The sequence below is a fragment of the Ascaphus truei genome, chromosome 6 (assembly GCF_040206685.1).
Source record: "Ascaphus truei isolate aAscTru1 chromosome 6, aAscTru1.hap1, whole genome shotgun sequence".
Lineage (NCBI taxonomy): Eukaryota > Metazoa > Chordata > Amphibia > Anura > Ascaphidae > Ascaphus > Ascaphus truei.
The window spans coordinates 125404915-125430142 of NC_134488.1; the positions used below are offsets into that span (position 1 = coordinate 125404915).

The window sequence follows — 25228 nt, forward strand, 5'->3', positions numbered from 1 at the left end:
CAACTCTGGTAGGGGGACTCCCTTATTCCAATTATATACGGTCATTAAGGAAAGAAAATACTGGATATGTCGTGCGTCTAGCGCCAAGTTATGGCAGTGCTCTTCTGAAGCAACGTATAATTGCCATCTTAAACAACTCAAACCTATAATTACTTTCACCTAATACTCGTCTATGTTCTTGATTGGTTAGCAGCCACAACCCAAATCCAGGAACTGCCATAAACTATGCAAGAGCTGGCAGTGCATCTGTGAGAACCATGAACAGTACAACAGAGTGAAACAGCCGCGCTGAGACAGGTGAGAGAACGTTAATATATGACATACACAGAGAGTGAATACCGCATCAACTACCAATGAGTATTGCAATGTCTAAATCTAACTTAATCAGACTAAGGGGCCTATGCAGAGAGCAGCGAATTTTAAAATTGGCGAGTTTAATAAAAAGTAGCTTTTTTGGAGAGTTTTATTCTCCATATGCAGAAATGTGCGAATTCTGCTATGTTTAACATGAATGCGTGTGGCGAGTTTAAATTGGCGAGATGCGCGCTGCAGAAATGTGTTAAGAAAAATTCGCGCCTTTTTTTTCCCTTTGCTATGGCCGCGAGCGGCAGCTTCTTGCCAACTTTTTCTGGCGAGGCAAAAAGGAGACAATCGCGCCATTTTATTGGCGCGAACAGCCGCTAGATGCCATTCGCGCCTCTCTGCATAAGGATATTTTTAAAACTGGCGAGATGGAGGTTCTCGCCAGCCGCGAGGCGAGTTTTAGAAATAGAAAAAAAAAATTGGCGCGTTTTTCGGAACTCCGCTATTTTCTGCGCGATTTTCTCCAAAAAATGGCGAGTTTTGAAATAGCGCTGCTCTCTGCATAGGCCCCAAAGAGTATATCTGAAAAAGATATCGCAGAAAGAGTGTAAACTGCTAGGTGGTGCTGGAGGAAAATAATGAATATGGAAACACAAAAAAGAAAACCTCTAAAAAGCACTCAGACAAATGTATGCAAAAGTAGAAAAGGTAATTTATTAAATCAAAAACACAAACAACTAACTGGAGAGCCTGCCTGACTAAATATAAGAAACATGTGGAGAAAAACAAAAAATAACTCAAATGCAATATAATAAACACATATAAATAGTCTGATATCCTAGAGTGATAAATCACTGGGGGAACATAATTCCCACAATGAAAAATACAGACCGGCCGTCATGTAGGAGGATATCATGAATCTACAAGGTAAGATATACCAAAATGCAAAGAGATTAACATATGTGCTATACCATTTGCAAAGTATAAAATAACAGCAGAAAAACAACCTATTGCCACTGAAATAATATTCTAACAAAGGAGACATATAATAGAGATACTTCAGTGACCCAAATACATAAATCAAAGTAATGGGACAAAAAGAGGGGAGATTAGAATGATACTCAGCACCTTTGTAAAATGGCACTGCAATCATAGGTCAGCACAGTCCACAGGATAATGTCCATGCATGAAGGACGTTTGCATAGTCCAAGAAAGAGTGTAGGTAGGCAGGGGCGGCAGCAGCACTGATTAAAAAGAGCCCACTAACGCGTTTCGCCCGCTAAGGCTTCTTCACGAGTGGTACTAGAGCCATGGAGCAAGAACGCTTAAATAGGCTGTGTATAATTTTGTATTTCGCGCCAAAAACGCCCTTTAAACCAGATGCACGTAATCTATCCCTTGATTGTAATGGTCATTGGTCTATGTAAGCAAGGTTCCAGCTAGATGGCGCTGTAAGTTCTTTATGGTGCAGATCATGTTCTCTATATGCCTATTCCCAGAGCATGATGACGTCACTGAAATCCCGCGAGAACTGCCAATGAGATCCGCACATGCTCAGTACAGCCCGCATGTTGCGGCGGCCATCTTTGATGAGGCATTAACATTGCCCTTACTGACACAGGATTCTTAGCAGCGCGATTAGTTGAATCATTCCTCGCGCATTTATATTGACATATCTGGAATCTCAGGCGCCTTGAGTGATGATTCATTGCACAATATTGTATTCTCTGGCCATAAAAAACACAATGTAGTATATTTTCAGCACCAGTTTATCCCAGAACAAGGGCTACTTATTAGAACCATAGATATGTATAGGTCTTAGTATAGGATGCTTCCATTGACCACAGACCATATGATTAAATGCATCTGTGGTAGGGATGTCCATTGCTGAACCATCTGTAAGGTTTAAACGACATCAATTCTGGTATTGATAGATCCCCTATCATATAGGGAAAATAGAGCCACATCAGGATAATAGTATATCTTCATAGCAGGAACAAAAGTAACCTGCTCATAAATGGTAAAAGCTGATCTAAAGTAGTAGAGGAAAAAAGAGACAATGATTAATGCATTTCATTAAACAACAGCCATATCCTGTATGAAAAAACACACAAATCAATCTCATCACAGAGGGGGAAAGGAGAAAAAAGACAGAGAGAGTATACAGAAGGGGAAACAATAAATTAAAAAAATATATATAAGGTGGGGATGGTGTATGGATAACTGTGAAAACTTGATAAATGAATTATAAAAAACAGTTTAAACCTAAACCCCTACAACCAAAACCCCCTAAAAAAGAATATTTTATTAATTTGTTGTTCCCAAAAAAAGAACCTCGTCATTGTTCTGTATAATCTGGAAAGCAAAAAAGGGTTTTAAATACAAAAAAGGGAGGCCATAGTTATGGATGGAGTTAGCAGATATCATTACAGGAACATTGCAAATCCCAAATAGTCATTAAGACCATTGGGTAGCATTGATCCCAAAGTGACAATCCACCTGCATTCATGTTGCAGAAGTGTTCTTTCAAAGTCTCCTCCGAGTATCCCCAGAGAGACACGTTCTATTGCAAATGCGGAGAGAAGTGAATTGTCAGCATTGTGTTCCTGCAAAACATGTTTTGCTACCGTTGTAATTTTCTTAGATGATTCTAAATCCCTTTTTGCTGTTTTAATGTTCCGACTGTGTTCCATAATTCTAAAACGTAATTCCCTAGTTGTCATCCCTACATATATTTTGTTGCAAGGACACAACAGGCAGTAGATCACCCCCTTCGAGCGACAGGTCAGAAATTGTTGTACCTTAAACTCATTAATGCCCTTACAGTCCTGAAAGTGGAAGTTTGTTTAGCGAATTTACAAGCAGAGCAGCCACCACATTTAAAAAAGCCCTTTCTGTCAAATGTTGACAGAAAAGTAGTAGTATTTGATACGGTGTAGTGGCTGTGGACCAATTTGTCTCTAAGATTGGGAGATCTTCTGCTTGTAAGTTCCACTTTGGGGCCGAGTTGTTGTCTGAGGTCTAAGTCAATCATGAGAATTGGCCAATGTTTTTGCAGGATTTCACGCAGCTGGTTCCACTGCTGATTGTATGTGCCAATAAATCTTATTTTATTACAATCTTGTTTTTTGATTTTGGGTTTCAATAGAGATACCCGGCTCATACTTTTGCTGCGTTCATATCCCTTCTTAATTACTGACTGGTAGGGGGACTCCCTTATTCCAATTATATACTGTCATTAAGGAAAGAAAATACTGGATAAGAGGTGCGTCTTGCGCCAAGTTATGTCAGTGCTCTTTTGAAGCAACGTATAATTGCCATCTTAAGCAACACAAACCTATAATTACTTTTACCCAATACTCGTCTATGTTCTTGATTGGTTAGCAGCCACAACCCAGATCCAGGAACTGCCATTAAATGCCATAAACTATGCAAGAGCAGGCAGTGCATCTGTGAGAACCATGAACAGTACAACAGAGTGAAACAGCCGCGCTGAGAGAGGTGAGAGAACGTTTATATATATATATATTATATATATATATATATATATATATGTAGAGGTATCAGTACCGTGTTAGCCGAGCTTCAATAATCAAAAAATAGCTTCATTTGGGTGCGGTACAATGCGGTGTATATATATATATAACCTGCTTCTTCTCCCGAGGGGCCGTATTTTACTCGGAAGAAGATGGGATGAAAGTGTGTGTGTTCGAATACATATTTGTAATTCAGCACTGACTATAGTATACAAATCATTATAGTCTGACAATCCCAATAACAAAATGCAACACAGGAATAAGAGCATCAGACTGGAAAGCAGAATATACTGTGGATTGAAGTGGAATCCCTAACAAAAAGATCAATGTCATTATACTAAGTAGTGTGGAATTGTCCTACATCAATATCCACGTATTCAACAGGATAGTCATGGCGCATTATATGGAAAGGGTACACAGAATCAACATCAAGGTAAGGGCTAGAGCAGGGGTGCTCAACTCCAGTCCTCAAGCACCATCCCCACCAAGATCAGGTTTAAAGGCTATCCCTGCTTCAGAAAAAAAATCAAAAAAACTCTTTGATAAAGCACCCTGCGTGTGAAACGCGTTAGAGTGACTGTATCAGTGCTTTCTTTTTTGTCCATGTTTTTTATTTAATAAATCCTTCTGATTATTCATCTATGCTGTGCACTGGTTTGTCCCCTGCTGGGGAGCTCTTCATATCCCTGCTTCAGCAAAGGTGGCTCAATCAGAGGCTGAAGTTGGGATATCATGAAAACCGAACCTGTTTTGGGGGGGGGGGGGTGGGGGGCTTGAGGACTGGAGTTGAGCACCATTGGGCTAGAGAGATAAATGGAAAATGTCAGTGATATAATTCCCTAAACCATGAGCCTAAATCTCATGGCAGCTAGAGAGGGGCACACACAGACAGTCACAATGGTGACCAACATTCCCCAATAAGAGGCGCCTTCATCACTAATTGCACCATGTTTAACTTTCTGTAACAAAGTTCCTTCAAACCCATATAAATCAGCAGAAGGTGATTAGATGTGAATTTTCCCACAAAATATCTTGGGAAAAATAAGATTAAATGTAATTGTGCTCATTGTGTGTCAGTGTGATTGCATACAGGGTAGGATAAAAGCTCAGTGAAAAGGAAAACCTTTAACTGCAGTGTACTATATATATATATATATACATATATATATATACTGTATATATGTAACGGGTATTCCCTGTGAATACAGACGCTACTACCTGCTGTGTAACCTGTGTGGCTCTCAGGAGCCTAAGCCTCCGCTTGGGGAGCCTGGGGTACATACATATAATAATCTCGTGGTGCAACGCCTCCACCTGGGAGGGATCCCAACGGAGTGGGAGGAGGCCCTCACAGGAAACAATCACGGTAAACACACAGTTGTAAAACAGGACAGGCTTTACTGCATATATGCGCATAACTTATATTCTACTATACATAACATTCAACGGTGCATTTGGGTAAGGTATAACATACACCCCGCTCCCACCACCGTCTATACTCACACCGTGTCCAATCGCAATATACAAGGCCATTGGCCACTCTCCTCGTAAGTGTCCCCACGTGATACCCCCCACCCTTACTAGTGCTGTACAGTGTTGGTGCACTTGAAGAATGTTACCTGCCCGGGGCTCCCACACCGGGGTCCGCAGACTACGACAGGGATTCTGCCCAATCCGACGCCGTCCTCCGCACTGCGTTGGGTGAATTCCGGCGTGGATAATATCACCTTAGTCTCAGTGTCTTTGGTGGTGTTCTGAGCCCAGAACACACCTCGCAGGGCTGCACGGCTTCAGCGCTGTGTCCCTGACTATGTAAATAGCTAATGGGGCAGTGTCCCTATCTAGGGCCTGTCCCTATAGCACAACAAGCTACACAGTGGCTCAGGACCTAACTGGGACCTAGGGGGCTGCTGGAATAATGCAGTGGGTCACTGACCCCTGCACTCACCTCCTACCCCTAACAAAGCGATCGCGGCCCTGGCAACCGGCCGCATGCGTCCCCGGCAACCCCCGAGCAGGATCCTGGCCGCCCCCACTCTTGCGATCGGCCGACGGGACCGCCATTGGGCTCGGCGCACCCGCAATCGCCAGCAAGGTGAGGGGGGGGGGCTTGACAGGCAGGGAGGACCTGGCTACATCTATATATATTGAAACATAAAAATAACCTGCACAGACCTAAAATTAAGTGTGCTAAAACCAGTTGGGTGAAGTGTGAATAATAAACACTACTGGCGGTGCTGGGGAAGGGAAATATATGATAACTAACGCAGAAAAAAAGAATCCCCTGAATAGCACTCTAACATACACAAAATGTATAAAAAAAAGTTTATTAATCACATACACATAAATGGTTAAAATGAGGAGCAGTGGTTACCTGCAAAGCTGATATAAACTGAACCTTAAGGTGTGGGGAAAAATGCTACACTGCAGTAACAAGGACAAAGGGCCTCATGCAGAGAGCAGCGCTAACAGGGAAAGCGGCATGTTTTGCCAAATTCTGCCTTTAGAAAGGCAGATAATGGCGAGTTTTAAAAAAAGCGCCATTTTTTTTTTTTTTCCTGAAACTCGCCGCGCGGCTGGAGAGAACCTAAATCTCTCCAGTGTTTAAAACGGCCGTATTCAGAGAGCCGCGAACGCCATCTAGTGGCTGTTCGCGCCAAAAAAATGGCGCGATTTTCAACATTTTGCTTCTTCACCAAGAAGCTGGCGCTCGGCGGCCGGTGGGGGAGAAAAAAAAAAAAAGATTTTTTTCCCCACTAGTTTCAACAGCGCTTATAGCGCTGGTTGAAACTCTCCATATGCAGAAAGGATTCTAAATGCAGTTTTATGCCCTTTCTGCATATGGAGAAAAAAACTCTCCTTAAAGTTACATTTTATTCCCCTCTCCAATTTTAAATAGCGCTGCTCTCTGCATGAGGCCCAAAGTGTGTAAATAAAGTGTAGAGGCAAAAAATTCTTGCATAAAAACACTCAGACTGGCCGGTCAGGTACTACCTAAATTGATGCCCCCTGTGTGAAGTGCTAGTATTATTTATTTATTTATTTATTTATTTATAAAATATTTTACCAGGAAGTAATACATTGAGAGTTACCTCTCGTTTTCAAGTATGTCCTGGGCACAGAGTAAAACAAATAATACATGGTTACAAGTACAGTTACATAAATGAACAAGGTATACATTATATACAAGACATTGCGTGCACAGTTAAAGAAAATATATATTATGAGCGTATGAAACAGTTACAGACCAGATTAAAATGTGAGACAGCCTTAGATTTGAAAGAACTTAAACTGGTGGTGGATGTGAGAGTCTTTGGTAGGTTGTTCCAGTTTTGGGGTGCACGGTAGGAGAAGGAGGAACGTCCGGATACTTTGTTGAGCCTTGGGACCATGAACAGTCTTTTGGAGTCTGATCTCAGGTGATAAGTGCTGCATGTGGTAGGGGTGAGGAGCTTATTCAGGTAGCTGGGTAGCTTGCCCATGAAGAATTTAAAGGCAAGATAGGAAAGGTGAACTTTGCGCCTAGACTCGAGTGATGACCAATCTAGTTCTTTGAGCATATCGCAGTGATGTGTGTTGTAGTTGCATTGGAGAACAAAATGACAAATTGAATTGTAGAGGGTGTCAAGTTTGCTAAGGTGGGTTTGAGGTGCCGAGCCGTATACTATGCCTCCATAGTCAACAATTGGCATTAGCATCTGCTGTGCGATACACTTTCTGACCAGGAGACTTAGGGAGGATTTGTTCCTGTAAAGTGCCCCTAGTTTGGCATAGGTCTTGGTTGTCAGGATATCAATGTGCATCCCAAATGTTAAGTGGGAGTCAAACCATAAGCCCAGGTATTTAAAACTAGTGACAGGGGTTAGGGTGGTGTTAGCGTTGGTTCTAATCAGGAGCTCAGTCACTGGAAGCTTTAAAAATGTAGTCTTGGTCCCGAATACCATTGTTTCAGTCTTGTCAGTGTTTAAAAACAGTTTGTTTTGGGAAATCCAGTTTTCGAGTCTCAAAAAGTCAGACTGAAGTATGTGTTGAAGGTTAGAGAGGCTATGGCTGTGTGCATATAGGATTGTGTCGTCTGCATACATGTGTATTGAGGCTTCCTTACAAGCTGTGGGAAGATCATTAATGAACACTGAGAAGAGTAGGGGCCCCAGAACAGAGCCTTGCGGGACACCACAGGTGATATCCAGGGGGTTGGAGTTAGAGCCTGAGATGGACACATGTTGGGATCTTCCTGATAGGTAGGACTGAAACCAGTTTAAAGCAAGCTTCCCTATTCCAGAGCTCTGGAGTTTGTTGAGCAGGATAGCATGATCAACTGTGTCAAAAGCCTTTGCAAAATCTAGGAATACTGCACCAGTGAGTTGTCCTCGTTCCATTCCACACTGGATTTCATTGCAAACTTTTAGCAGGGTAGTTACCGTGGAGTGTTTGGACGAAACCCAGATTGGAATTGGCTAGGGAAATTTGTCTTGGTATAGAAATCGCTTTATTGGGAGTGGACACATTTTTCCATGACTTTGGATAGAATTGGGAGAAGTGAGATTGGCCTGTAGTTTGAGACAGTGTTTTTGTCCCCACCTTTGAAGATTGGGACAACTCTGGCAGTTTTCCAGGTCTTAGGGATATGGCCTGCAGACAGGATAGAGTTGACTATGGACGCAATTGGTTTGGCAATGGCTGGGGCACCAAGTCGTAGGAACCTAGATTGTAGTAAGTCAGGTCCACATTGGCTACTTAGTTTTAGTTTGAGGAGTGCTTGTATAATCTCCTCTTCAGATACTGGGCCAAATTGAAAAATGTGGGCAGTGTTGGGAGGGGGTGGGACTATAGGGGTACTCCCAGGATGAGATTCAGGTTTGTGGTTTGGGCTGCGTTTTGCTAATACGTTAGTGGCGCACCCCACAAAGTAATCATTGAATGCATTTGCAATGTCAGAGGGGTTTGTCAGAGTAATATCCCCCTTAGTGATATTACTTGGTTGTTGATGGTTAGGAGGCTGGAATATATTGTTGATAACCTTCCAGAAGTTAGCTGGGTTTGTTGTATTTTGGTGGAGATTGTCAGAGTAATATTGTGCTTTTGCATGCCTTGTTTGCCTTGTGCACATGTTCCGCATGCATCTGTAGTGATTGAGATCCTTTGTAGTGCCAGTTACTTTGTAGCTTTTCCACAAGGTATCCCTGAGCTGGTAGAGTGCAATAAGGTCAGTTGTAACCCATGGAAGGTGGGCCCCCAGTACCCTTATTTTACGTAGTGGAGCATGGGTATCGCAGAGTTTTAAGAACTCTGATTGGAAATAGTCACGCGCAGATGGTCGGGAATTAAATCGATTCTGTGCCATGGGCAGTTGGTAAGGTCATCCAGAAACTGTTGTGGGTTAAAGTTTTTAAATGTTCTAGTGAGGAGAACTTTAGGGCTTGATTGGGGCGTTTTAATTTTCCTTACACAGTACACTATTGCATGGTCACTAAAAATGTCAGGAAGGATGCCAGAGGATTGGATTCTGCTGGGGTTTGAGGAGACAATCCAGTCTAGCAAGGAATGGTTATGCGATTTCAGGTTTATCCGTGTGGGTTGGGAAATGACTTGCGATAGTTTAAGTGACTTCAGTTGTATCTAGATTTTGTGGTTTTTAGGGTCAAGCCAATTGAAGTTGAAATCTCCAAGAACTAGCAGCTCACTCTTCTCATTCAGAGAGGAAATGGAGCCAAGAAATTGGGTGATATCAGTCAGGGATTGTAGAGGGGCTTTAGGGGGGCGGTAGATGCCAGCAAGCAAGATTGGCTTAGAAAAGGGGAGGCAGATTTTGCCAACTAGAATTTCAAAATAGGGTGGGCTTGGGGGGGGCAATTTATCATTGTAAATTGTAAGGTGTCTGCAATATAAAATATCACCCCTCCTCCTCTCTTTGACCTATCTCTCCTAAAAATGGAGTATCCCTGAATGGCGATATTTGCATCAGGGGTTTTAGGGGATAGCCATGTTTCTGTAAGAATGATGGCTTTGGATTTATGCATAAGGCACCATGCCCTTAGTTCGTCCAGTTTGGGCAGCAGGCGCCGGATGTTTATATGGGCGACAGATAGCCCTTTTTGGAATTTAAAGGTGGGATTCTCATGGGCATGGGACAGAGCTGAAATGGGAGGACCTGGGTTAGGTTCAATATCACCTGCTAAAGAGAGTAACAGTACAAGTAGGAATTTGGGTAGTTGTTTGTAGGTTGTAAATTTGTGGTGTATGCTATTAGAGTGAGCAGTGGTTGGTGTGCTGCTTTTTAGAGTTCTCCACCAACATTCAGTAGATAGTGCAAGGCTTTTGAGCAGTCCAGGGTGTATGGTGATGTTGGGTGTGGGCCAGGATGGAGGAGTTTGTAGTGGGTAGAGGGAGTAACATCTCCATGAGGCCAGGAGAAAGAAAAAAGTTAAAATACATAGCAGGTTCATGATGCCAGAGGTAGGCAGTGCTGCAAGGAGCTGTTGTGAACAAAGTGAGTGTGTGCAGACTAAACAGCATGGGTGTGCCTGTTCCTTGTCAAATGTTTTGGTGCATTGCAATGCTAGAGTCAGTTCAGGGTTTCAGTGTATTGTGCACTCAGTTTTGGGAGAGGCTGCAGTGAAATAAGTTGTAAAGGGGTGGGGAGTTAAAATATGCAGGTTAGCAAGCATGGGATCATAGTGTGATCTGAGTAGCTTACCGTTCGTTGTCGTGAGTAAAAGAGTTTGCAGAAAGATGCAGTCACCAGTCACCTCTAGTCAAACTATAGTCTAACTATAACTTCTCACTTAAAAAGCTCACTAGTGTGTAACTAACAAGCAAGGAAATGAATGAGTTAATAATATAAGTTAGTTATATGATCCAAGCCTATAGATATGACACACACAGATGAGCAAAAAATTGGCAGATATAAATAACAAGCCAAAATAGGTAGCAAAAGTACTTAGACCAGTCCTGAGTGTACAGCAAAATGTCCAGCAGAGTAGAGTAGAGTGATAGCAGATATCCACAGCTTAACTGCTCGTAGGTTCAGGGAGCGTGAGTCTCAGCCACTGCATTGCACATGCTCCCAGGGTTGCTTGGAGCACGGACTGCAAGATTCAGTGGAGAGACAGCTGAGATCACCACCGCATCCTAGATGAGACAGACAAGCCCCGGCCGGTCTGAGTGTTTTTATGCAAGAATTTCTTGCCTCAACACTTTATTTACACACTTTGTCCTTGTTACTGCAGTGTAGCATTTTTCCCCACACCTTAAGGTTCAGTTTATATCTGCTTTGTAGGTCACCACTGCTCCTCATTTTAACCATTTATGTGTATGTGATTAATAATCTTTTTTGGATACATTTTGTGTATGTTAGAGTGCTATTCAGGGGATTCTTTTTTCTGTGTTAGTATATATATATATATATATATATATAAGTATATATATATATATATATATATATATATATATATATATATATATATATATATATATATATATATATATATATATATATATATATATATATATATATATACACACACACAGAAATAGAGGGCAGATAGCACTCCAAAGACAGAATAACAGATGAGGTGCATGTCCTATAAAGATAAGTAGACAAAGCAGTCAACCCCAGCAAGACCAGACAGAAGACAGCACTCAAAGGTAAGTGAAAAAAACCTGTATTGAAAGGTGAATACAGCACAAAACTTGACCAACGTTTCGGTCCTCGTAGCACCACCCTGAGGAAGGTCCTATATATATATATAGTCAGGTAAGGCAGTTGGCACTCCAATAGATGCTGGTAAGCCACAGGTGCACGTCCCATATAGAGAATGTAGTTATACGTTACCGTTCCAATGATTGGTAAACAAGAGACAGCACTCAATGTTGAAAATCAAAGTGTATTAGTGATAGCAAAAATACATCCAGAAACCCAACGTTTCAGGCCTACAGAATGGGACCTTCCTCAGGGGGATACCCCCCTGAGGAAGGTCCCATTCTGTAGGACCGAAACATTGGGTTTCTGGATGTATTTTTGCTATCACTAATACACTTTGATTTTCAGCATTGAGTGCTGTCTCTTGTTTACCAATCCTTGGAACGGTAACGTATAACTAAATATATATATATATATATATATATATATATATATATATATATATATATATATATATATATATATATATATATATATATATATATATATATATATATATATATAGTGATGACATCTGGGGTAATAGAAGAGAGACAGAACAAACTCCTTTATAAAGTACCTTTGTACGAAACAAGTAGGAGGATTACCTCTGTCTGCGTATGAGGATAAACGCTGTCTGCGTAGGAGGTTTACCTCTGTCTGTGTAGGAGGATACCAGACATGATCAAAGAATATTCAGAGAAAGAATCCTCCACTAGAATGCACTCTATGTTGCCATGTGTATATATATTTGCGATTGACAGTTTACTTGCTAAAAAATTGACTATAATTGATCCAAGGTCAGCCACCCAGATTAAAAATAAAAAACAATAAAACTTTATTACATCTCTAAATTGTGACTCTGTGCAATTATTTACAGTGTGTACTGTATTGTTTAAAAATCCCTTATGGAGTGATGTAGATTATAATGTGTTATCCAAATAATTTGTTGGAGACTTGTAATCACATTAATATGTGTGTCTATACAATAAGTATATCTACTTCGACATCCCTTGAACCCACGGATTATATCCTTATGTGGAGTATATATATATATATATATATATATATATATATATATATATATATATATATATATATATATATATATATATATATACTCCACATAAGGATATAATGGAGTGTATATATATATATATATATATATATATATATATATATATATACTCCACATAAGGATATAATCCGTGGGTTCAAGGGATGTCGAAGTAGATATACTTATTGTATAGACACACATATTAATGTGATTACAAGTCTCCAACAAAATATTTGGATAACACATTATAATCTACTTCACTCCATAAGGGATTTTTAAACAATACACACTGTAAATAATTGCACAGAGTCACAATTTAGAGGTGTAATAAAGTATATATACACAGTATATATATATATATATATATATATATATATATATATATATATATATATATATATATATATATATATATATATATATATATATATATATATAATATATATATATATATACTGTATATATACTGTATATATACATGTGTAGTAGTTTATTTGTATTCTATATTTCATATACTTCCCATAACATAATCCAGTTCATGTAATAGAAGAGAGGCAGAACGAACTCCTTTATAAAGTACCTTTGTACGAAACGCGTAGAAGGATTACCTCTGTCTGTGTAGGAGGATTACCTCTGTCTGCGTAGGTGGATTACCTCTGTCTGCGTAGGTGGATTACCTCTGTCTGCGTAGGAGGATTACCTCTGTCTGTGTAGGAGGATTACCTCTGTCTGCATAGGAGGATTACCTCTGTCCACGTAGGAGGATTACCTCTATCTGCGTAGGAGGTTTACCTCTGTCTCTGTAGGAGGATTACCTCTGTCTGCGTAGGAGGATTACCTCTGTCTGCGTGGGAGGATTACCTCTGTCTGCGTAGGAGGATTACCTCTGTCTCTGTTGGAGGATTACCTCTGTCTCTGTAGTAGGATTGGTAGAAAGGATAGAGAAGAACCCAGTGTAGCACTCGAGTTCACCCTCTGGTGATTAGTGTATGATTTAAAATAAACTTTATTGATTCAACACATATATAAAATAATGGGTATTAAAATGACGTACTAGAGGTGGTGGGATCGAAATACTGACAGCTGTAGGAGGATTACCTATGTCTCTGTAGGAGGATTACCTCTGTCTCTGTAGGAGGATTACCTCTGTCTGTGTAGGAGGATTACCTCTGTCTGTGTGGGAGGATTACCTCTGTCTGCGTGGGAGGATTACCTCTGTCTGCGTGGGAGGATTACCTCTTTCTGCATGTGAGGATTACCTCTGTCTGCATAGGAGGATTACCTATGTCTGCGTGGGAGGATTACCTCTGTCTCTCTAGGAGGATTACCTCTGCGTAGGAGGATTCGCTCTGCATGGGAGGATTACCTCTGTCTGCATAGGAGGATTACCTCTGTCTGCGTAGGAGGATTACCTCTGTCTGCGTAGGAGGATTACCTCTGTCTGCGTAGGAGGATTACCTCTGTCTGCGTAGGAGGATTACCTCTGTCTGCGTTGGAGGATTACCTATGTCTGCGTAGGAGGATTACCTCTGTCTGCGTAGGAGGATTACCTCTGTCTCTCTAGGAGGATTACCTCTGTCTCTCTAGGAGGATTACCTCTGTCTGCGTGGGAGGATTACCTCTGTCTGCGTAGGAGGATTCGCTCTGCATGGGAGGATTACCTCTGTCTGCGTAGGAGGATTACCTCTGCGTAAAAGGATTACCTCTGTCTGCGTAGGAGGATTACGTCTGTCTGCGTAGGAGGATTACCTCTGTCTGCGTAGGAGGATTACCTCTGTCTCTGTAGGAGGATTATCTCTGTCTGCATAGGAGGATTACCTCTGTCTGCATAGGAGGATTACCTCTTTCTGCGTAGGAGGATTACCTCTGTCTGCATAGGAGGATTAGCTCTGGCTGCGTAGGAGGATTAGCTCTGGCTGTGTAGGAGGATTAGCACTGGCTGCGTAGGAGGATTACCTCTGTCTGCGTAGGAGGATTACCTCTGTCTGCATAGGAGGATTACCTCTGTCTGCGTAGGAGGATTACCTCTGTCTGCGTAGGAAGATTACCTCTGTCTGCATAGGAGGATTACCTCTGTCTGCGTAGGAGGATTACCTCTGTCTGCGTAGGAAGATTACCTCTGTCTCTGTTGGAGGATTACCTCTGTCTGCGTAGGAGGATTACCTCTGTCTGCGTAGGAGAATTACCTCTGTCTGCGTAAAAGGATTATCTCTGCGTAGGAGGATTACCTCTGTCTGTGTAGAAGGATTACCTCTGTCTGCGTAGGAGGATTACCTCTGTCTGTGTAGGAGGATTACCTCTGTCTGCGTAGGATATTACCTCTGTCTGCGTAGGAGGATTACCTCTGTCTGCATAGTAGAATTACCTCTGTCTGCATAGGAGGATTACCTCTGTCTGCGTAGGAGGATTACCTCTGTCTGCGTAGGAGGATTACTTCTGTCTGCGTAGGAGGTTTACCTCTGTCTACATGTCTTGCCATTAAAGTGTTTTTTTGCATTATTTGGTCCCTTCTCCCTTCATTCTTGCTGTGCGCCATCTCTCTTCTATATCTCCTGGATTCTGCTTCAGCACATCTGCACACGCTTTCTCTCAGTATCAGGAAGTGGGTGATTACTTAGAAGACTTGCCTTGAGAGACTGTGAGTATTGATTGTTCTTCATTGAAGTGGGACATTCCCAATGATGTTGGGGGATTGGGACAGCATCACTTAATCTTGCTTTCAGGGAACATCTGTCAACTGAATACCTTCATAAACACTTACTTGCAATTATCACATTATATGGTTATACTGTAATACCTTCTCACCCACTGTTTTGTCATACTGGTACACAGAACTTTATTGTTCTTGGTACGGTACTAAAGCATCGTTTCTACTTCCCATATCTGCCTTGACATCTGGGGTAAGCCTGAAACACATATAGAGGAGAGCCGAAGGTATAAATTGCTAAATATGACACAGGTGCATTAAATGGTGCTGAGCTTTAGCATACCGTAACTCCCACTCAAATAAATGGGAGATTAGTCATGCTAAAGCTTTGAAACATGTCCCAAAATACCACAACATGGAGTCAAAACTATTTTCAAAGGGAGAGGTGCCCGTCCCTTTTAATGTCCACACTCGTAAACATGTGAAAGAAAGTCATGCTAAAGCTTAGCACCCATCAGTGAATCTGGTCTTCAATTTGTTCCTAACAGGTCAAGATGCTTCACAAGTACTTCTCCCCACTGTTACTGACATTCGGTGAGTACATATCTGCAGAAGAGAACCAGAAAGGTGGACAGAGAGGGCAAGTGGGATAAGTGTCGAGGGCCGTATCCCAGAGCAATAAATTCAGTTTGTGTCACTTTGCCGCTGCAGAATTTGCAAGAAACCTGCCACTCTTGTTGGTCACATCGGACATCTAATCACATATTTATAATCCTTATAATATTACAACTATTTCCTCCCATAGCGTCTTCTGTTACTAGTGCTCACACTGCTCACAGGTTCAAAACTGAAGCAATGTATAGTAATGCACTTACACAAAGTGATGTAGAGATGCAGCAATGCAGAGATGTAGCGATGCAGCGATGAAGTGATTAGGTGATGAATTGATGCAGTAATGCAGTTATGTAGCGATGCAGCAATGCAGTGATGTAGCGATGTTGTGATGTAGCGATGCACCGATGCAGTGATGAAGTGATTAGGTGATGAATTGATGCAGTAATGCAGTGATGTAGCGATGTTGTGATGTAGCGATGCACCGATGCACCGATGCAGTGATGAAGTGATTAAGTGATGAATTGATGCAGTGATGTAGCGATGCAGCGATGTAGTGATGTAGTGATGCAGCGATGCAATGATGTAGCGATGCAGCGATGCAATGATGTAGCGATATAGCGATGCAATGATGTAGTGATGCAATGATGTAGTAATGTAGTGATGCAGCGATGCAATGATGCAGTGATGTAGTGATGTAGTGATGTAGTGATGCAGCGATGCAATGATGTAGTAATGTAGTGATGCAGCGATGCAATGATGCAGTGATGTAGTGATGTAGTGATGTAGTGATGCAGCGATGCAATGATGTAGTGATGTAGTGATGTAGCGATATAGCGATGTAGTGATGCAGCAATTAAGTGATGAAGTGATTAGTGATGAATTGATGCAGTAAGGCAGTGATGTAGCGATGTAGCGATGCAGTAATGTAGTGATGCAGCGATGTAGCGATGCAGTGATGTAGTGATGCAGCAATGCAGTGATGTAGCGATGCAGTGATGTAGTGATGCAGCGATGCAGTGATGTAGTGATTTAGCGATGTAGCGATTTAGCGATGTAGTGATGCAGTGATTTAGCGATGTAGTGATGCAGTGATTTAGCGATGTAGCGATGTAGTGATTTAGCGATGTAGCGATGCAGTGATGCAGTGATGCAGTGATGTAGCGATGTAGCGATGCAGTGATGTAGCGATGTAGTGATGCAGTGATGTAGTGATTTAGCGATGCAATGATGTAGCGATGCAGCGATGCAGCGATGCAGCGATGTAGTGATTTAGCGATGTAGTGATGCAGCAATGTAGTGATTTAGCGATGTAACAATGCAGCGATGTAGTGATGAGCAATGCAGTGATGCAGCGATGCAGCAATGAGTGATGTAGCGATGTAGTGATGCAGTGATTTAGCGATGTAGTGATGCAGTGATTTAGCGATGTAGTGATGCAGTGATTTAGCGATGTAGTGATGCAGTGATGTAGTGATTTAGCGATGCAGTGATTTAGCGATGTAACAATGCAGTGATGTAGTGATGAGCGATGCAGTGATGCAGTGATGCAGTGATGTAGTGATGCAGTGAAGAGCGATGTAGCGATAGAGTGATGCAGCGATTCAGCGATATGAGGCTTTTGAATTCTTTGATGAGGGAATTTCGATAGCACAGGATAAAGGATAGAAACAGGGAGAGAGATAGAACTTTGCTTCTGAATGTGGACTACTGATGCAGTGGCCGTTATTCGAACACTTCACGCGTCATGTACATCGGAATCCCGATTTGAGACTGCGGGATGAATTCCAGCCTTCCCGCACTAAGATGCGAGCGCGGCGAGTGCACAAAAACCAATTTTAGTGTTCTGGCTATTAAAAACATGACATTGACACAGTAGCACAGTAGCACAGTACTGTACACATTACAATTCATCCATTTTATTGCAAACGAAGAAACAGAATCCATGAAATTCAAACAAAACATCCGCGATAAGCGCAGGTGCCTGGGGCGATTGGCTGCGCTCATGCTGCGTGGGGAACAGCAGAGAACGCAAAATCGGCGCCGTGATGTGTTCGAATAACGGCCGCTGCATCAGTACATTTACCAAATGTCCTGTTTCATTTCAGTGGTGGGCCATACTAGTTGACCTCTCTTTTCTTATTCACAGCTATGTCTCTGTTGCTGGTGACATCAGGGGAACTTTTATCAGAGCCAGAAGGTAAGTCTCATAGAAACTGGCCAGTGAGGAGATGGTCCCATGGTATTTATTTATTAATGTTACTTGATAGGAAAGGGTATTTGTCTCTATTATAGATGTTTGCTCCACTTGCAGACTTCAGATATATAGTACATGACAGCCATGCACCAACGTTGGTACATGTAAATAGGTGCAGTACACTTTATCCCTTCTGTCAATGAGGGGTACAGAAGCATAGAATCACGTGAGCACCTCTTATTAAGGAGCCATCACACATGCAGTGTATAATTTGCACAGATCATTTCACCATAAAACACTTGTGTTTCTTCATTTATTTGTATGTACTAATATATACATGAAATATAATTGGTGATAATAAGCTGGTTATAGGGAAGTTATCAAATCAGTTATCACTGGGGGGTGGCGGGGCTCCTCAGCTCTCATCCACAGGCAGAGTTTGGTACAATAGGCCCATCTTGTTTAAATAGGTATATGAAAAACAAATACAGTAAGTACAGTACCTGCTAAATAATGTAGGAACAGTTGGAGGTAACGCTATACTAACTAAGCTTCATCACCTGCAAATCTGAGTCACAGAAAGGGAGCAAGTACTGTATGTAACATGTAGTGTCACAACCAACATAAAATCTCCTCCTCCTCTTCCTTCTCCTTCACCTCATCCTCATCCTCCTTATCTTCCACCTCAAATAGCTGAGAGTGTACCAGATTATGCAGGTGGTAAGAGATTAAATCTGAGATAAATTCCTGCACTATTAGAAGCTGTAACATCCAGGTTAGGGAGAGATTGGCACCGTGCAACAGTGTGATAAATTAAGTGAAGAGACAATAAGGGCCAAAGAATACTGTTTCCATAGCAGTGCTAATACTGGTAACTGCTTCAGTCTACTGTGTAAGGAGATTCTCCATCCTCTCTCTAGCCTTTTCCATCCAAGTATTGTCTGACTTTCCTCTGTGCTGTTCTCATTGTAGCTGTATTCCCTCCCCAGATTTTGTCTGCGGTGCGAACACTCAGTTTTATTACCCTTGTAAGCCTTGCCCTAAATGCTGCGACAACAGACCAGTTACCTGCCCTGAAAGGTGTCGACCTGGCTGCTCCTGCAAACCTGGCTACGTCCTAGAATCTCGCAACTCCCCCAACTGTATAACCAAGGAACAGTGCATCATCTGAGGTCCTGCGGAGATTTGTGATAGCTGCACAGCCCACTGTCAGAACACATGCAGTAACTATTTGGATGTGGATAGACCATTCACACTTAAGTGTCAACCGGGGTGCAAATGTGAACAAGGCTTGGTTCGTTATAATGACAAATGCATCCCCCCTTCTCAGTGCCCCAAGCAATAGTACTATTGGTGTAAATCCATGGTACCAATGTGTATTAATTAGCACATCACTTATTTTAAAGCTGCCAAGCTTTAATGTCTTATCCTTGATTTCTCGCTGCTTAACTAACCTGGAGTCAAAAATATTATTACATTCTTACACTATAGTATCAACGCAAGATCTTACATTTTTACAATCCCCATGTTAAGATGACATATGCAATTTCCACTTTAACAGTGTTTATTGGGGTTCAATACACTGTTGTATGTGTTTCATTATGTACAGTATGTGTTTCCCCTGTATTAGCACTTTCTGAGGAAAAGACCCATTTCCTACAATACATAACTTACCCATGCTTCGTGCTGGACCCCTCTCTATTCCCAATAAACACACCATACAACTTCTTGGGAGAAAAAAATAAAAAAAGCTGTGTGTGCTGTGCACGCGCATAGTAAGTGAAACTTCTTTGACTTTTGTCACAGAAATTGTATTTGTGTTGGTGTTGGTGATGTTTTAATTAAAAATCAAAATACAATCTCAATGACAAAACGCAAATAAATTTGACTTAGAATGCGCGTGCTCGGCACACATCCCCTGTATTAGCTATTTGCACTAAGTGTGAATTCCGCGTGTGACAGTGTGCGTGTGACTGAGAGTGTGCGTGTGACTGAGAGTGTGCGTGTGACTGAGAGTGTGCGTGTGACTGAGAGTGTGCGTGTGACTGAGAGTGTGCGTGTGACTGAGAGTGTGCGTGTGACTGAGAGTGTGCGTGTGACTGAGAGTGTGCGTGTGACTGAGAGTGTGCGTGTGACTGAGAGTGTGCGTGTGACTGAGAGTGTGCGTGTGACTGAGAGTGTGCGTGTGACTGAGCGTGTGCGTTTGACTGTGCGTGTGACTATGCGTGTGCGTGTGACTGTGCGTGTGCATCTGACTGTGAGTGTGACTGAGTGTGCATCTGACTGTGAGTGTGACTGAGTGTGAGTGTGACTGAGTGTGCGTGTGCGTGTGACTGTGAGTGTGTGTGGGGGTCTGGGGAGGTCAGTGTGTGGGGGTCTGGGGGGTCGGTTAGTGTGTGGAGGTCTGGGGGGGTCAGGCAGTGTGTGTGGAGGTCTGGGGGGGTAAGGCAGTGTGTGTGGGGGTCTGGGGGGGTCAGGCAGTGTGTGTGGGGGTCTGTCAGTGTGTGTGGGGGTCTGGGGGGTTCAGTCAGTGTGTGTGGGGGTCTGGGGGGTTCAGTCAGTGTGTGTGGGGGTCTGGGGGTTCAGTCAGTGTGTGTGGGTCTCTGGGGGGTCAGTCAGTGTGTGTGGGGGTCTGGGGTGGTCAGTCAGTGTGTGTGGGGGTCTGGGGTGGTCAGTCAGTGTGTGTGGGGGTCTGGGGGGGTCAGTCAGTGTGTGTGGGGGTCTGGGGGGGTCAGTCAGTGTGTGTGGGGGTCTGGGGGGGTCAGTCAGTGTGTGTGGGGGTCTGGGGGGTTCAGTCAGTGTGTGTGGGTCTCTGGGGGGTCAGTCAGTGTGTGTGGGGGTCTGGGGTGGTCAGTCAGTGTGTTTGGGGGCCTTGGGGGGGTCAGTCAGTGTGTGTGGGTCTCTGGGGGGTCAGTCAGTGTGTGTGGAGGTCTGGGGTGGTCAGTCAGTATGTGTGGGGGTCTGGGGGGGGTCAGTCAGTGTGTGTGGGGGTCTGGGGGGGTCGGTCAGTGTGTGTGGGGGTCTGGGGGGGGTCTGTCAGTGTGTGGGGGGGTCCGGGGGGGGGTCAGTCAGTGTGTGGGGGGGTCAGTCAGTGTGTGGGGGGGTCAGTCAGTGTGTGGGGGGGTCCGTCAGTGTGTGGGGGGTCCAGGGGGGTCCGTCAGTGTGGGGGGGGTCCGGGGGGGGGGTCCGCGCGGGTTGCACCCGGGTTTTTGTACCACCGCTTCCTGGGGGGCCCGCAAACGCCCGCATCACTGGAGGGCTGAATGGCGCCGCTGCCAGCCGCTTCTGCGCATGCGCGGCATGGCAGCGGTAGTGGAAGTTAGGCGGGCCCATGTGTGGGCTGGGAGGGAGGTCCCATTCGGGTTGGGAAAGGGTGGGGGGGGGCTGTCCCGGTCGGGCGGTCTCTGCTGTCCCGGGCAGCAGACGGGGAATGGCAACACATGTCAACAGCCGTGGCAACGGGCGGGGAACGGCGCCGCTGCCAACCGCTTCTGCGCATGCGTGGCTTTCCTCCAGTCCCCATGATTACTGAGCATGCGCGGCTTGGCAGCGGATGTGCAGGGGGAATGGCGCCGTTAGGAGCGCCGCCGGCGGCTATCGCCGCCGCCGCCGCATATGTCATCAGCCATGTTGGGGGAGTAGCGGCCGTTAGGATCGCCGCCGCCGCCGCATCTGATTTGTGGAGCGGGTGTGATGTCAGTGTTGGGGTTGGGCTGAGCCTGAGCCATAACACAGCCCGGCCTCAACTGCCAGCACTGACGTCACATCCGTTTCATTTCTGTCTCCACAATCCATTTTTGCCCCAGTTCGAATGAGGTGCCACTAAGGAAGTTTCACTTCAAAAACAGTCACAGCTTTATTTATAAATAATAACATGATAAATATAACATTTATCCCAACTTGGGACCCAAACAGATTGCCTTGCTAACATATACCTCTATCTAGATAGAGGGACACCCTCAGTTTGTGCTCATTAAGCTATTCAGCACGTTAAGATAAATGACACAGAGCCCTCATACCAAAGGACACTACCAATCTGGCCGCCTAAGCCAGGGATGGTACTGCCTGCCTTCCACAAGTATCCATGTATGAGGTCTGAGACCTCCCTCCAGCAGCCAAAGCTGACTGAGCCCAACCCCAGAGTAAACATTACTACCGCCATTACATTCCCAAGACGTATCTAAACCTTCTTTAAAAAGCTGCCAGTCCTTCACGGCTAAAGACATGGCGGACGGTGGGAACTTCATTCCAGTAGATCCTTGAAGAAAGAGGGAGGTCAGATCCCTCACCCTATCTTAAGTACATCTTTCTTAACCCCTGGCCTGAACTTATGGCTGTCTAGCGGAGGTGCCCCTTGACCTAAAGTCATGCTGCCTCTCCCCTTACAGGCCCAGGGCTTTCTTTACTAGTAGCTCTTCCTTAACAAAGCAAAGAGCTAAAAAAGCAACTTGGGAAACTTTCGCAGTAATACAACTATAACTTGCACTGCTTAAAGAACATGCTTAATAAAATGAGAGAATATATTTAAGGCTGTTTGCTCTTTATTTCCAAGTGTGTATATATACCTGCAGTCTGTGGGGGAGCCGTAAAACAGAGGAAACCCAATAGTGCAGACTGTACACTGGCGGCCGCTGTCAACCTAATGCGGCTGCCGCCACATTTTTAAAACGGCTCCGGGCGGCGCGCGGTTATCTTCGGCCGTTTTCGGCCAGTTTTCCCGCGCCTCGGGCGTTTTCAATAGTAAGCGCCATAGCGCTTATCTATTGAATCGCGGCCGCAGCGCGGAAACTCAGTTTCAAACGGGGAGAAGACCCGCGGTTAGCCCGCTATACGCCCGCCAAGCTTTAGAATAAAGCTGGCCGGGACAGTACAACAGGTTTGTGTGACAACAAAGAAGAAACGCACTCACAAGAGAACACGGATTAACCGCTTATCTGTAGAGTATGGTGGTCCCCCTCTCCGGTCAGTGGGCAGACACTTCTCTGCAATCAGCTGACATCAGGGTTTTTCAGCAAGAATACGGATCACTACGGAGGCCAATATATCTATATGTAACAGGGTATGTCCCATTATACCTTTCTTTCCCCCTGTTATCCCTTTTATGCAAGTCCTCTTAGCTGCAGTAACAGGTTAAATCTTCAGGATTTTGACCCCCCTTGTGTTCCTCTTTGAGGGACAGGAGTGCGGTGATGACTCATGGCCTGTGTAAGCCTATCAGGGATAGGTACAGACCATGAACCCACCCCTGCTTTCTGAGGAAGAGGTAGAGCCAAAACGTATTCAGTCTTGTTCCTGCTCTGGTGGAGAGAGGAAGCAAAGAGCTGTCAGCCTCTCCTATGGCAGGATGAGCGTGCTCAACCCAACATCTGAGCTGGGGGAACATCTGATTCAGGAAGATGGCCCTATACTATCAGGGTCAAGCACCATCCAGAGGTGGGAACCCTCTGAACCCTTGCACCATCATGAGACCATGAACCCGTGAGACCATCATGCAGTGACTGCCAAATAAAGATCCTCATGTTCTTTTATACACCTGTCTGGACTGAGTCAGTGAGAAAGTGTGTGAGAAAGCGTCAGAGGGAACTGCTCCTGGTACTTCCAGGTTTCCTACTGAAGCTGGAGGCGCTGACACCAAATTAAGATGACATCAAAAGCCTGTCCTGGTCTCCATTACAACACCGACAGCTCAGGTATTGCACCACATACTAGGTACCATAGGCTGTGTAATCTCCCAGAGGGGGCGGTGGGAAACATATTTTATGTGTGTGCGCTCTGTGAAATTAGAGAGTACTGATACAGAGAGTGGAATTTAAAAAAGGTTACAAACGGGGCCAGTTTAGGGTGTAACATTTGAATACCAAGGGAGGCCTTCTAGACAGTATAAATATATGTATTTATGCACACATCTTAATAAACCATTGTACAAAGAAAGCAAATAAGGAAGAAAACTGAAATGCTATAAAAATAAATGTATGACAATATAAAGCTCTTGATAAAGAAAGCACCTGCAATTATCTAATGATTCTTCTACTTCTAAAGACTTAAACAATCATTAATGTTTATCGATCTGTACAGTCCTCTTCTCAATGTTAGAGCTGAGAAAAAAGGTGAAAAAGTGGAGGCACACACCCTCCTATGCGTTTCGTGTTGAAGAACACTTTATCAATCACTCCTTGATTTGAATCCAGACATCCACCCCGAATGTCCAGCTGTATTATATCCGAGGGCCCATATGCAGGAGTGTTCCTTCCCTTTACGGCGAGCGGTGCCTGGTAACATATGCCTGAGTGCATGACATGCCTGTTTTCTTCTAACCTGATGTACGCAGATATTAATTCTTTTATATACTGTAATATACATTTTTTGAAAGTACTTCACTATTGCGTTTGCGCTGTTTTTTTCTGTTTCATTGTTTTAAGTACACTATAAAAAATGGTATATAATTATTTAATAATGTGAAGTGAAACTTTAGTGTGTGAAAAGAGCTAGTTAAATAGTGTTATAATTTTGTAAAAATAACCAATATAATACAGTGTTAAAATAACAGAGCATCACATAAGTCCATGAGCAGCCTAAAAAGTCTAACTGGTTTTCTTTGGAAACTAGAACATGTGATAGAAAACAAAAATACTTCTGTAACCCCTTTTCCCCCATCCTAATGGAGATTCGGTTCTGGTTACTGGTGTAGGGCTGCTCACCTGTTAGGCTTGCAGGATACTGCGTCTCCGCAGGTGTTAGTTGGGGAGAGAGAGGACGGGCTTTTGGATCTTTGGTGCAGCGCTTCCATTCCAACAGAGCCTATCAGACATAGGTGCAGTCCCTGCCAGAAACCCTCTTTCCCTCCCCCTGAAAGACTGCAGCCTAAGGCAGGAGTAAAATATATGGTTCTATCAAGAACCACTGAGTCGTTACTGACAGGACGCACACACTCTCTATAACCTACGCACATACCAGCCTATATCTATGTATGTGGACTTTGATGGGTCTGGGTTCCATTGTGTCTACAGAGCTGTATCACCCATATAGAATACCTACCACACATACAGTACAGTATATATATTTATACCGTAAACAGGGATTTCTATGTCAGTCACTAGTGGCAGGAGCGGAAGGGGTGCATTTCAATTAACCATTTGTTTGAAGCAGGCTTTTAGGGCCCTGTTTTTTGAATATATTTATTTGATATTATCGTCAC

The 25228-nt window shown here is 43.6% G+C and overlaps 1 protein-coding gene across 2 annotated transcripts; it reads left to right on the forward strand.

Annotated features, from left to right (window-relative positions):
• The first annotated feature begins 188 nt into the window (after positions 1 to 188).
• Positions 189 to 20094, forward strand: LOC142497844 (SCO-spondin-like). Of its 2 annotated transcripts, XM_075606211.1 has the most exons (6): positions 189 to 297; positions 3688 to 3804; positions 15146 to 15215; positions 15773 to 15818; positions 17986 to 18036; positions 19023 to 20094. In XM_075606211.1, the coding sequence occupies exons 4-6, from the start codon at positions 15779 to 15781 to the stop codon at positions 19202 to 19204; spliced, it is 273 nt and encodes a 90-aa protein (XP_075462326.1). In that variant the 5' UTR covers positions 189 to 297; positions 3688 to 3804; positions 15146 to 15215; positions 15773 to 15778; the 3' UTR covers positions 19205 to 20094. The 2 variants fall into 2 exon arrangements, with proteins under 2 accessions (XP_075462326.1, XP_075462325.1); XM_075606210.1 differs by lacking the exon at positions 15146 to 15215 and having other exon boundaries at positions 19023 to 20085.
• The last annotated feature ends 5134 nt before the right edge of the window (positions 20095 to 25228 follow it).

Excerpts from the sequence above, each read along its gene's own strand:
- LOC142497844 (XM_075606211.1), top strand. The coding sequence starts at position 15,779 with ATGCTTCACAAGTACTTCTCCCCACTGTTACTGACATTCG. Across the intron at positions 15,819-17,985 it reads CCCACTGTTACTGACATTCG|CTATGTCTCTGTTGCTGGTG; the intron begins GTGAGTACATAT and ends TCTTATTCACAG. Across the intron at positions 18,037-19,022 it reads ACTTTTATCAGAGCCAGAAG|ATTTTGTCTGCGGTGCGAAC; the intron begins GTAAGTCTCATA and ends TTCCCTCCCCAG.